At 34.2% G+C, this 15,041-nt stretch overlaps 1 protein-coding gene across 19 annotated transcripts in view; it reads left to right on the forward strand.

The window, feature by feature from the left end:
* The window catches only part of LOC127846924 (tensin-1-like), a 363,784-nt gene that overhangs the window by 164,888 nt on the left and 183,855 nt on the right, over positions 1-15,041 (forward strand). The window contains exon 2 of one of the 19 annotated variants that reach the window (XM_052378350.1): positions 3,522-3,887. The exons of the other annotated variants lie outside the window; for them this stretch is intronic. Coding sequence (XP_052234310.1) covers positions 3,807-3,887 — 81 coding nt within the window. The 5' untranslated portion in view covers positions 3,522-3,806. The remainder of the gene's footprint in view (positions 1-3,521; positions 3,888-15,041) is intronic. 19 annotated transcript variants of the gene reach the window in all.

The raw sequence follows: 15,041 nt of genomic DNA on the forward strand, positions 1-15,041 counted from the left end.
CCGCCTTTATGGAATTTTTTGTTTACCAGAATTATATAAATAAAACATAAAACAATCAAGTCTAAGCAGAGAGTGTCATCTGGGACAAGAATTTAAGACATACATTAAGACTGATTATTTGCTAGAGCAAGGTTGATTCCAAAGTAAAAATGATTCTAAAAAACTTTATTCATATTGGGACTTTGGGAATATATAACAATTTTCGTTCAAAACCTCCAATGGTGCTACAAATGTTGCAATACTTAACCATTCACTGCAGCATATTTGTTTATAGAGAGAAACAATTCTGATAAAACATGGTAAACATCCCAATGAAATGCTAGTTCATCTGGAGGTTTTCAGTAAACAGTGTCACAAACAAGCTTTGAGTCAAATGGTGACAAGAGGACATTAGCAGCAACATTCACAATTACACAGCATTTGTCAATAGGTCAGGACTTTGCAAGCCTTTAATCTGGACCTTTTGTTTCATTTTCTCTATTTTGCCTGTTGTATTTTTGATTAAAAAATGTAAAATTGGGTAAAACAAAATTATGAAATTGGTTTTATGTATTTGCCAAAGTTTAATAGTTATGCAGTTTTGAAATGGATAACACAATAAAGTCTTTTTTCAAATAGTTCCATAAAACCAATTATTCTACATAAAAGACACTCATTTTTATGTCCCACACTATAGTAGTGGGAGACATATTGTTTTTGCCCTGTCTGTTGGTCTGTTGGTTGATTGGTCTGTTGGTTGGTTGATCTGTTGGTTGGTTGGTTGGTTTGCGCCAACTTTAACATTTTGCAATAACTTTTGCTATATTGAATATAGCAACTTGATATTTGGCATGCATGTGTATCTCATGGAGCTGCACATTTTGAGTGTTGAAAGGTCAAGGTCAAGGTCATCCTTCAAGGTCAGAGGTCAAATATATGTGGCCAAAATACTCATTTTATGAATACTTTTGCAATATTGAAGATAGCAACTTGATATTTGGCATGCATTTGTATCTCATGGAGCTGCACATTTTGAGTGGTGAAAGGTCAAGGTCAAGGTCATCCTTCAAGGTCAGAGGTCAAATTTATGTGGCCCTAATCGCTTATTTTATGAATACTTTGCAATATTGAAGATAGCAACTTGATATTTGCCATGTGTAACTTATAGAGCTGCACATTTTGAGTGGTGAAAGGTCAAGGTCAAGGTCATCCTTCAAGGTCAGAGGTCAAATATATGTGGCCCAAATCACTTATTTTATGAATACTTTTGCAATATTGAAGATAGCAACTTGATATTTGGCATGCATGTGTAACTTATGGAGCTGCACATTTTGAGTGGTGAAAGGTCAAGGTCAAGGTCATCCTTCAAGGTCAGAGGTCAAATATATGTGGCCCAAATCTCTTATTTTATGAACACTTTTGCAATATTGAAGATAGCAACTTGATATTTGGCATGCATGTGTAACTTATGGAGCTGCACATTTTGAGTGGTGAAAGGTCAAGGTCAAGGTCATCCTTCAAGGTCAGAGGTCAAATATATGTGGCCCAAATCGCTTATTTTACGAATACTTTTGCAATATTGAAGATAGCAACTTGATATTTGACATGTATGTGTATCTCATGGAGCTGCACATTTTGAGTGGTGAAGGGTCTTGGTCAAGGTCATCTTTCAAGGTCAAACGTCATATAGGGGGACATTGTGTTTCACAAACACATCTTGTTGTTTATTAAAGTACCCATGTTCAAGCAAGATGAATGCAAACTTTGAATCTGTTAATCATTATTAAATACAGCCCAATTCTTCTCAAGCTGTTATTTATATACTGATGTACATATGTGCATATATGTATATGTCAATGCTAAAGTCTGGAAACAGCTGGTAATTTTATATTGTCAGTATTGAGAAGAAAAAGTTAATGTTTCCTCATTTATGGGAATTATATGCATTCACTTCATGTGTATGTATGACATTGCAGAATATATGCACATAGCAAATCTTATGCACCTTTTGGCTTTAAGGGAAAATAATGGTTTTAGTTATATCTGAAAGCATTAAACAAATAAACTCTGAGAACTGATCATACTTCAGTCTTATTTACTAACACATTAATGTAAAATAGTATTTAAATTTAAAGGAAATTGTAAAAATAACATTTTTGCCTTTTTCACTAAAAACTTTGTCCTGTCAGGATAATCTGTAATAAAAATTAGCCGTGCTCTGTGAAAAGGGGGCTTAATGCGTGTGCGTAAAGTGTCATCCCAGATAAACCTGTGCAGTCCGCACAGGCTAATCAGGGACAACACTTTCTGCTTTTATGATATTTTTTGTTTCACAAAAGTTTTGCCTTAGCAAAAGTCAAGTAGAGGGAAAAGAGTTGTCCCTGATTAGCCTGTGTGGACAGCACAGGCTAATCTGTGATGACACTTTACGCACATGCACTAAACCCCCTTTTCACAGAGCACGGCCCAAATGTTGGTATCAATTTGCCTTGATTTATCACTCTAGATTGTTCTTGTGGGGTCAATAATTTGAAGTGATTATATAGTTGACAGTTATTGTCCTATAATGCTACAGAATGACAATGAGTAAATTCAGTTGACCTTGTTTTGTCCATCACTTAACAGTGTATTGTTGAAATGGGACCTTTTATAGGTAGTTAAAGTTTTTCTGTAGTTACATTTGCAATATATTTTGGTGTATGTTGGTAAATTGACCATAATATGTGAACATAAAGTAGATTACTGTGTAACAGAGAATCTTTGAAATGAAATAAAATACAAGTTACTAGAATAGAGGTTGTAATATGCTGGACAGTGGTTTACATGTTGCAATATTTGTTGGTGGTTAATAGAAATTAATAATTTGTGTAACATACTGATACCAAAAAATAAGTTGTTTGCCAGTAGAAAATGTGCATTCTTTGTTAAGAGGGATTAGTGAAAAAGTGCTGAACAGTTTTGATGTCCTTGAATCAGTTTCAACAGAAGTGTTTCTAACTGAGACTTTAAATTGAGACAATAAATAAGCATCATATAAAGATGCATGTTATCTAGTGAGGCTGGTGGAAAGAGTCTGTGAAACTTGCTATAAAATATATGTACTAATGGTTCCTTTGGCTGGTGAGATATGGTGCCTGTCCATTAAAAAACATGGCGGCCATCTGAGGTTTTAAGGCAGTTTTCTTTAACTTATAACAGTTTTGTTCTTTGGGGTCTCAGTTGAGGGACTAAGGACCTTTGACCAGCTTATTATAAACATAATTAAATGGTATAGCTTAAAAGCGCATTATCATTAATAATGTGTTGATGCTGTTTTAACAAATTTATTGAAATTATGTTGTGCAGTGAAGGCTGAGACAAGTATGTTACAGACAATGTATTAACCCTTTTAGTGCGGGAACCGAATTTTAAAGGCCTTTGCAAACAGTTTGGATCCAGATGAGACGCCACATAACGTGGCGTCTCATCTGGATCCAAACTGTTTGCAATTCTGATAGTATTCTTTGAAAAAAATGAAGAAAATGCTTATTTTACAAATTCAGCTGACGACATTTTAGCAGACGACAAATTTCCCAGCATGCAAAGGGTTAAACATTAAATTAGATATTGGATGGTGAGTTGAATAAAGTGTTGAACATAAAATAAAGCAGAAGTTATCTGGGAGGATACAGTGTAATTTTTATGAGATTGTCACATTAGTTGTCAACCAAGAAGTTTGATTAATATTGAACCAGTAAAAAATAATATTGACATGGATACTGAACATTCTGTACAATAAGATCAGTGTTTTATCCAGTGTAATAAGATCATAATGTGCTAAGTGCAACATGAAAGAACTGGGCAAGCTTTGTGGAGGATGTTTTATTCACGCAGATTCTCCGGATATAGATCGGATTGCACACAGAGGGGTAACTGTTCTTTATTTTTCTTATACAATATTATACATTATTTACTAGTTATTTGAATGCAACTGCTTAATATATTGAAGAATAATGCAATATATGTTGCACTGTATGTTAACCGAAATAGGAGGATGTAATATTGTTAAAATATCGAGTTCAAAGAAAGCTATAAGTGTTGTATACCATATTTAGCAATCACATTGCAGCCAAATATTTTCCTTCTTTATAAAGAACCAGCAAAAGGTACTTTCCCAATTTAGGAAAAATTGCTTAATTCCTGATTGCCAACTGAGAAAGCAAAGTTGTGTCAATTTCTTTTGAAAGGCGCATTATCTGCAAGACAAGAATTAAAATAAGGGCTGAAACTGAACATTTCAAGCAAAGAGGCATACACAAGACTATTTATCCCTTTACCACTCAGATATGTATTTTTAGGTATTTGTAGTCCCGTAGAAAGTTAAATTTAGTTAAAGGCCTTTCTTATTAGATACAAGTTATAAAAGCTTCAATTACAACCCTTAGAATACTCAGATGAACAGCAAACAGCATAAAAGCTGAACAGACTGTGAGTTCAAATTACTCGCAGGCTGGTCTGGTTTTATGCTGTTTGCACATAGCCATTATCACTTTGCTTCTGAGAGGGAAAGGTTTACATTTGTTTATTCTCTAAAGTTTCAAGCAACTAAAAAGATGCATAATTCCCAACCTGAGGATTTCATGTTGTATATTTTCCCAATTTCATGTTTTTGGTTGCGCCAATTTTTTCCAATAAGTGCGGTAAAGGTACTCATCCCATTGGCACAAAAAATCGCTGCATCATAATACTGATCCAAATCAGCAGATCCCTGAATCAGGTAACAAATGCATGCATGTCATGTGTATTGTTACTGGTTCTACCCAGGAAACTGAGCATTTAAATAAGCCGTCGGCTTTCAATGCAATGGAGCCAAAATAAATAAACAAATTTGTGTTTAAAAGCATCAATGTTTATTATAGCTGACAAGACCTTTTTTTGCCAAAAGCATAATTTGGCTAATGGTTTCCTTTTTTAGACAAAAAATCAAAGTCCTCAAGTAAAAATATAAGCAAATTATTAGTCAACTAAAATAGCCTTCTATGTGATTGCGTTAAAGTGCAATAATTTAATTAAACCTTCTAACAACAAAAATGCAAATAAAACCTACAAGTTTATATTGTATTTATTCCCAAATTAACAAATTTCTGCACGTTTATTTCCCTATTGTTGCTATGTACTGTTTTCCTTAAAGGTCACAAAAAAGGCTTGACACTTGCAAGGCTTTTTTTCTTGATTTGGAAAAGTGCCTGGCCTTCCATTTTGGGGAAAAAATATCGACAAAACTGAAAAAGGGGAAGAACTTTCCATAAGTAAGCTTGAAATTTGGGGAAATTTGCATCTTTTTGAAGAAATCAGTGTTAGGGGAAGGGGACTTCCTTTGGGGGGAAATGGCCTACCGGTATATAAAGCCATTGCGAAAGAAGGAAAAAAAGCCCTGACACAATTACTGTCTTCTGTCCATTCAGGTATAACGTTTAGTGCAATAAATTTCAATATACAACAATTTGTACGCTACTCATGGGTTTGCATGTTTAATGTCCTCCCACTATTAACCATAGAGGCATGATGGCAAAACAATGAAAACTCCTTAATAGCCTATAAACTGGTTATATGTCTATTAATCATGTCATGAACAAGTAACATAGATCACCTTTTGGGCATCAACTGGCTACTGACTGTATACTTAACCTACTAATCTATTAAGATCCATGACAATGATTAAAATCTAATAAAATGTTTATTACCGAGACATCAGTTAATAATTTATCACTACTTAAATGTTGTTTTTGAATGTATCTATATCCCTTGGCAGTGTTTTAATTCGATCAAATTAATGGCCGTCATGCAGACTCATTGCCTATCGAAAAAAAGTACATTTGTTTGTGACCAATTGAAGGTTTTCCAAAAAAGAGTATTATTTATTTTTTAGATCTATACATTAAAGGGATCTTTTCACGGTTTGGTAAATGGACAAAATTGAAAAAAGTTGTTTCAGAATCACAAATTTTCGTTTTAGTTATGATATTTGTGAGGAAACAGTATTACTGAACATTTACCATAGTCCAATAAAGCCATTATATGTATCTTTTGACAATTTGAAAACCTAGCCGAGAGGGCTCGTGCGTTTTTACTTCAGACTAACTCCAGGACTCCGGGGGTCACTGGTTCGAGCCCTGGTACCGGCTACTTTTTTTCCCCTTTTTTAAATTTTATTCTTGATTTTTTACTGGAGCTTTTAAGATCCAATGTTTACATTTATCAATATAAAGCATTTAATGACAAACTTCAAAATATGCCAAAATCTGTGAAAAGGCCCCATTAAGTTCATCTCCAATCCAGCTTTTTAAGTTCAATCTTAGTACCAGTAAGTTTACTATTGAAAACAATTAGACTCTCAATTTTGATTCAATTTTTTGCAAAACAATAACAACACTAAATTTCCCAATTATGTGACTATCAATAAATTCATTTCAACTGTAAACATTAAGTGTGTTACATCAAGTGTTAAATTGAGTAAATTACCACGCACTATTACACAATTACACAATCCACATTACAATAGATATGAATAAAACATACAATCGTGATATCTTGATTGAAGCGAAAGTGTTTTCGCCAACATTAACAAGATGTATGGCTCTAGGCAAGGAAAGAATATTGAAGTCACCAATTGAAGTGAAAAGCAATTAGATTCTACCGCCATTGGTGTTAATTATCATGTATTTATGAATAATTTACTAGGTCTTTGACATATCTGTTCTTGAGGGACATGTCTTTGTCGGTGTTAATTGTTAAAATTAACATGTTTATGTCATTTTATTTGTTTGTGATGTCATTAGGTAATTACGATCAATTGGTTCATGCTGTATGGAAAAGGTATATTGAATTTTTGTTTGAGGAAATAAAAACAAGACCTTGTGAACATTATATCTATAGGATAATTCACTTAATGTCTTCTTTTCTAAGGTTTTGATAAACTGATAATTTCTTGTGTGGTATGTTATTTTGATCAGATTTGATACTGTAAAATAGAAAACAAAAACACGATGAGGAGTAAACATAAAACATATGTAATTACTCAAAATGTTGTACATCGATTGAAGGTTCTGAACAACTTAGATACATTACTTGTCTAATGTATGACCAATGATTTTGTGCTTTGTGCTTGCAATCAATGTTCTTTTCAAGTCTGCTTGTGAGTGAAACTTTAAAGCAGTTTATACATGCAGTGCATTATACAGATATCTGAAGAAACAATCAGTTGTATTTCAATCAGGCTTTGAAAATGTATTTCTAATGATGGGATCATGTTGAGTATTGCACCTGTAGACTAACAAAGATGCTGTTATCTAATTGCTGGCAACTGGTTTTCATTTATTTAAGCCTGGCTCTTCAAAACAGGCCATATGCATGTGCGTAAAGTGTTGTTCCAAATTAGCCTGTCCAGTCTGCACAGGCTAGTCAGGGACTGTACATTTGGCTTTTATGGGTTTTTTGTTCAAAGAGAGATTTCCAGCAAAGTTCAATTTAGGCTTAAAATGCTGTCCCTGATTAGCCTGTGTTAACTGCACAGGCTAATCTGGGACAGCATTTAGCTCAATGCCCCATTTTTGCAGAGCATGGCTCATTTGCTGTTTATGTGAAATTTTTGTTTTGAACAAGTCTTCTGGGACTAATACGGCAACAACATTGCGTAATTTGCATTGGTTAGTTGCTTTTTATTATGCCCCGAAGGAGGGTATATAGTGATCGGAGTGTCCGTCTGTCCTTCCGTCACACTTTGCGTTTAGGTTTCGAAAAATGCTCATAACTTCTATGTCCTATGAGATATAACCTTCATATTTGGTATGCATGTGTATATGAACAAGGCCTTTCCATACGCACACAAATTTTGACCCCTGTGACCTTTACCTTGAACTAAGGGTCCGCGTTTAGGTTTCAAAATTTGCGTTTAGATTTCGAAAAATGCTCGTAACTTCTATGTCCCATGTGATATAACCTTCATATTTGGTATGCATGTGTATATGGACAAGGCCTTTCCATACACACACAAATTTTGACCCCTGTGACCTTGATCTTGAACTTAGGGTGCGCGTTAAGGTTTCGAAATCTGCGTTTAGGTTTCGAAAAATGCTCATAACTTCTATGTCCCTTGAGATATAACCTTCATATTTGGTATGCATGTGTTTATGGACAAGGCCTTTCATACGCACAAAAATTTGGACCCCTGTGACCTTTACCTTGAACTAAGGGTCTGCGTTTTCGTTTCAAAATCTGCGTTTAGCTTTCGAAAAATGCTCATAACTTCTATGTCCCTTGAGATATAACCTTCATATTTGGTATGCATGTGTATATGGACAAGACCTTTCCATACGCACACAAATGTGGACCCCTGTGACCTTTACCTTGAACTTAGGGTCCGCGTTTAGGTTTCGAAATTTGTGTTTAGGTTTCGAAAAATGCTCATAACTTCTATGTCCCTTGAGATATAACCTTCATATTTGGTATGCATGTGTATATGGACAAGACCTTTCCATACGCACACAAATTTTCACCCCTGTTACCTTGATCTTGAACTTAGGGTCCGCGTTTAGGTTTCAAAATCTGCGTTTAGGTTTCGAAAAATGCTCATAACTTCTATGTCCCTTGAGATATAACTTTCATATTTGGTATGCATGTGTATATGGACAAGGCCTTTCCATACGCACACAAATTTTGACCCCTGTGACCTTTACCTTGAACTTAGGGTCCGCGTTAGGTTTCGAAATCTGTGTTTAGGTTTTGAAAAATGCTCATAAATTCTATGTCCTATGAGATATAACCTTCATATTTGGTATGCATGTGTATATGGACATTTAGGCCTTTCCATACGCACAAAAATTTGGACCCCTGTGACCTTGACCTCGAACTTAGAGTCCGCGTTTAGGTTTCGAAATCTGCGTTTAGGTTTCGAAAAATGCTCATATCTTCTATCAAAGCGTTTATAGGGGGCATATGTCATCCTATGGTGACAGCTCTTGTTATTAAGTCAGAAACCCATGTGAGCTTTCTCTTTTTATTTCACCAACATTGCTGCAGAAAATAAAAAAAATACTGAATACTTATTATTATGAGGAAATATACTTGAATTTATAAAAACACAAAGGTATTTAAAGATGTATAATAACCTTCATACATGCATTTGCCTGCAAAGATTCAGACTATACAGTGCTACATGAAGTCCAGTGTCTTGACTAATCATAAGAACCAAACGGAAATTAATTGTACTCCTAATTCCATGCTCAGATATCAGTTTGCTGGTACATAAGAACTAATTGACAGCTGAGCAGAAAATAGATGATTGATTGAAATAGAAGTGAGAAAAAAAAGCTGATAGATCCACTGTTTGCCTCATCGATTTATGATGATGGCAGCAAGATAAATAGTGTGGTATCTGAAACATTTTGTAACCCAAGGTCGCAGCAGATTACGCAATCATAAAATGTACACTAAAGGAACTTTGAACGAGTTTAAATAATGCGGATTAAAGAAACTTAAACTATGAATATGGAATTGGCTATAATAAGAACATATACGGAGAAAAACATTATTTTACATTCTATAAGTAAAAAAGAACATACAAAATCATCAACTCATGATGAAAGAATGATACTTTTAAGTATACAAATTGAAATGTAAAACAATTATAGTCACTTAAATAATAGAATATGGTTAAGTCTTCACAGGCTAATCAGGGATGACACTTTCCACTTAAACTGGATTTTTGCTAAGAATAGAGTTTTTTTAAACAGAAAATATCATTAAAGTGGAAAGTATGCGGACTGCACAGGCTAATCTGGGACGACACTTTATGCACATACATTAAACCCATTTTTCACAGAGCACGGCCTAAACACCCTATCACACAAGAAAGCAAGCTTTACTTCACAGATGACTTATAAAACATGATTATAATGTTGTCAAAACAAAAGTCGATGGCTGTTATATTAGGCATTCTTACCCCTGCGAAATGTTGTTCTGCAGTTCACGAATAATTTGTGAACTGTTCATGAACTGTTCGTGAACTGAGTTCATGAATTGTTCACGAATAGTCAGTGAACAGAAAATGAGCCACGTCTGTGAAATGTTCTTGAAATTTTAGTTCATGAACTGTTCATGAACACTAATGGCATGAATTGTTCATGAACTATTCTTGAAACCTAATGGCATGAAGTGTTCATGAACTATTCTTGAACCCTTATGGCATGAAGTGTTCATGAACTATTCTTGAACCATTATGGCATGAAATATTCATGAACTATTCATGAACACCAATGGCATGAAGTGTTCTTGAACAGTTCATGAACAACACAATTCTTGAAAAATTCTTCAGGGTTTTGCTGTTCATGAACAGTTTATGAACATTTTTCTTCTATTTTTCAATGGCTCATTTTCTGTTCACGGACTGTCAGTGAATAGTTCATGAACCATAGTTCTTCAAGAGTTCATGAACTGAGGTGGCATGAAATGTTCATGAACTATTCATGAACAAGAATTTGTCAATTTATGCAAAAGTTACTCAACAAACAGATCAGGGTTAGAAAAACAAGTCTTGTATTAGCACTTAACATATTGATAGCAACATATAACAATAATTTAAATATAATACTAATAACTGAGATACAAGTGGTTTGATAATACTCTTTAAATTTCATAATACAACTTTGCACTATATGTTCATGAATAATTCATGTATTGAAAAGATTATGAATAGTCTCATTTTCAGTTCAAGAATCATTTACTAATCAATGGTTTCCCTGAAATGGTTACACTTACAGTGCCAAAGAACTTGAAATGGAACCAATGGCTGATCAGTTCAGCCGGTAATTTATTAAAGACTTACATTTTCAAATATTACATAAACCATGTGCCTTCCGTTTCAACTTCCTGTGCACACAATATTCTTCCATTGTAAAAACAGCAATGCAATGTACATGTTAGAGTTCTTGATATCATCTTAAACTGTTCTTGAAATAAGATGTCCTTAAAACGTTCTTAAACTTGTCTTTTAAGTCTTCCAAGAACAATGACAGATCCTTTTAAGAACATATTGGATTCTTAAAAAGTCCATCATATGTTCAAAAACATTGTGTAGACCTGTTTAAGAACATCAGAAGGAAACATGTTGTTCAAAAAAGTTCTTAAAGTGTTCAAGAATAGTTTAAGAATAATTCAAGAACAGGAAAGGTCCTTAAAAAGTTATTGAACTGTTCCTGAAGGCAGTTCTGGAACAGTTCTTGTACAAATGTTCTTAAAATTCTCTAGAACAGGTCAAGAACTCTTACTTACAGTGGTGAAAATACTATGCATATTCATACTAACTTCACAGGTTTCACAAATCTACAAGATTAGTATGCTAGACATTTCAATATTACTTTCACAAATATTTATGAAACATCTAGCACAAAGGAATTCATGAATTATTCATGATGGATCCTCAAAGTCTGTCTCAGAAAAGTCATCAGAAATAATTGTTCATTAAATGTTCATTACTAAGTATTTATGGTTAGATGAAGAACTGTTCATGAACTTTGAAGTGTTCAACAAAAAATCATAAAAATTTCATGAACATGTCTTAAGAACAGTTCATGTACAAAAGTTCATGAACCAAGATCAGGAACTTTTTGAGAACGGTTCATGAACAATTCCTGATTGGCTTGAAGTGTTCATGAAATCATGAACAACATTTCGCCAAGGTAAGGTCTTCAATAAGAGTCAGGATTTAAACAACCCAGTAAGGCCTTGGCTGCAAGTGTACCCAACTTTTTTTGTTCCCCTTTATTATATTATTGTATATTAGATTTTGATTTATAATTATATGTTCTCATTATAGGCTCAGACCCAATGTTTTGTTGACAATATTTCATCTGATGTAGGTCAGTTTTCAAGCATTATAAAACTGTAACACATAAATTATGCTGTTGCACGCATCTTAAGTACTTACAATTTATAGCTTGGACTTTGAAATTAAATTCTCTTGAGTTTTTGCATATGAAAAAAGTATATTTTAAAAATACAACTCAAGAATGTCTATGTTTATTATTTTGGTTAAAACACGGGTGTATTCAAAAACATTAAATAATTTCTCTTCACACATTTGAGATGTAGACAGATACAACAAAAGCATGATATTTTATGTAAGTGAATTGAATACGCAAGTTTAGAGGATGACTTTCTAGTTTCTTTGAAAGTAAATAAGAGTTGGGTACAGTGAAATTAATGTGGAAATTACAGCAATTTTATGATGGAGATACTATCAACAATTTGAGATTTCGCCACATTGATTGCATCGTAAAAAGTATAGTAGACATAAATTGTGACCATGAAAACTATTCAGAATGAAACTGAAGCATTAAATTGTGTAAAGCAATGAGATGGGTGACAAATAAAACATAAATAAAAAATCTACCACCCACCAGTGTTTCATATTTTAGAAAAACAGTTTGTAGGTGCATAAAAGTTCTTATCGTCTGCATCTCAGGAGTATTTAAATTTGGTAAACATGTTAAGTAATACATTGATTAAATTTTTAAAAACAACAGTGAATGAATTATTATGAATTATTTTTACAAAAATCAAACATAATTTAGATGGTGAGATTATTATAGTTTTCGCCCAAATTGTTGATACTAAACAAACTATTTCTCAAGCGATACAATAATTTTATATTTGTCAAAGAGTAAGAAAATTTAGCTGCTAGTGAGGACTCAAACTCTGGACCACTGTTTAAAGGGATAGTGCTCACTGCTCCTACATACTGAGCAAACCAGGCCACTGCACACGTTACCCCTTTAGTTACCTTGAGCTCATGCTGTGCAATTATAATTGGAATGGTTTATCACCTATGGAATGAAAAAGAATATTTGTGTAATTTGATAAGGATGTTATTGTAATGGAAAGTTTCATAGATTTTTCAGATTTGACCTTGAAGCTTCAATGGTACATTCTAGATTATTAAAACAGCTGTACAACGGGAGTAGGGTATTATATCATGCAAATTTAATACTTTTTGTAAATGTGAATAGGCGTTCTGTTGCTGTATCAGGTATCTGTATCCGCATTGTCCTCAAGATGAATGATGTGTGTGTGTGTTTGGAAGTTTAGAAGGTCATCGTGTGAGGACATTGAGTGATCGTGTTTCAGCACTCCTATCTTATTAATGCTCAATTGGTCATTGGAAGTTTGCTAGTATTATTAAAACATGTGTTACACATAAGTACATCGTTGTCTTAACAAATAAAACTAGTCCAATATGTAGACATCATCAGACTGTGGCTCAGCTGCTCCGGTACAGCAGAGCCCTCAATCTATCAAATCTGCCGCCGAATTTTGGCGGCAGTCCACCACTTGAAAAGTATACTTTTTTCCCCTTTTGGGGAGAAAATTCCCCCTTAAAATTTAAAAAAAAAACACATTTTTTTATTTTTTATGAGAAAGATGTGTCTCATCTCATGATTATTGTATCTCAATTCTATTTCAATTAAATCTTTTCAAACATACTAAATTATGAAAAATGCAATGAATTTAGTGCGAACATGTACAAATGTAATAATGAGAGAGTAAAGTAAAAAAAAATCCCCAAAAAAGGGAAACGCCGCAAAAAATCCCCCCTCCTAAGGGCTGCGGATCCCTTCCCCCAAAGTAGTGTGAGGGCGCTGGCTACAGGTAGGCTGAGCAGACCTTGGCTTGTGAACTAGGTGCCTTCCGCTTGTGCTGCTGTTCAACCAATGCAGAACACTATCAGAAGCATCGAAGACCTGCATAAGCTGTATTAAACAGAAGTTTAAACCTGTCAGTCTGACCTTCATTAAACTTGTGAATTGTTTTGTCAAGAACACCCACATACTTTATTTACCTAATTTCAATTTTTCTCGATCACTTTTTAATTGACAAGACGTGTGTTTGGCACTTTTTTCTTGAGTAGACAATGTGTCCTTAAGATTAACAGTCATTCCAGTGTAATGTCCGCACTAAGTATCGGCCAAAAGGGGGAACTGCTTACATATTTTACATGTAGCTATTTGATTATCATCAACTCGTAACCATAAAAAAATCTTTTAGCCAAGTTTCTTTAAAAGTTCCGTCTGATTGTAAAAATAAAGAAACCAGCCTCTACACTGTCTAACAGTGGGGCCGAATGTTAAAAATGCGGCATGCTCCCGGTCTCTTATAGAATAAGGGAGATAACTGCGCAGGAGAGTGCCCATATTTTAGCTTTATTTCTCGGCAAATAGCACTGACAATGTAATCATGTGTCAACATCCGGTTTTGTAAAACTTAATTACAGCTTTAATACAATGTATGTTTTGTATTCCTAGACCCGACTTAAAAAATACTGGTTGCCCAGGGACAACTGAATTGAAAAAAATCAGTTGCCCAGACAAGCAAATGTACAACTCGGGATACTCGGACATTTGATTTCGCCACCCCTGGAAGCCATACAAACATTCTAGAGAGGTTTCAGACAATATTATAGTGCAAAATATGGCGGGATAAAATCCGATGATACCATTTGTCTTCAATTTAAAAACATGTGATTTTCCTTTAAGATTTTTATTCCAGAATGTTGTCGGGGTATATCATTTAATGTATGTCTAAATGGAACCATGTTATGGTATGGTATAACATAGGACATAACACTTTTGGATGAAAGTAGCTAAAGCTTAATTTGTATTGTTAAAACACAAACGCAAGAGACATAATTAAGCAAAATATCCATATTTTAGATAGCAACTACACTGCAACGCCGATATATCGCGGACCGGTATATCGCGCTGTCCAATATATCACGCTTTGGCTATGGCTCCCAAAAATCCGACGAGCATAATCACTAAATGACATGTTTTACTCTGAGAATTCGCTAATTTAAGCAAAAAACAGGTTCTAGCTAGTATTAACACCCTAAATTTCGCGGCTTACTATGGCACGCAGTGAAGCGTGAAAAACAGTTGATAAGTGACAGTATTGTTTACACACGGCTGGGGTTGTTTTAACACTTAAGAAATAACCAATTAGTGTCATTGCAAAGGTAATAATGGCAGTTT

The sequence above is a fragment of the Dreissena polymorpha genome, chromosome 10, assembly GCF_020536995.1.
Source record: "Dreissena polymorpha isolate Duluth1 chromosome 10, UMN_Dpol_1.0, whole genome shotgun sequence".
NCBI lineage: Eukaryota > Metazoa > Mollusca > Bivalvia > Myida > Dreissenidae > Dreissena > Dreissena polymorpha.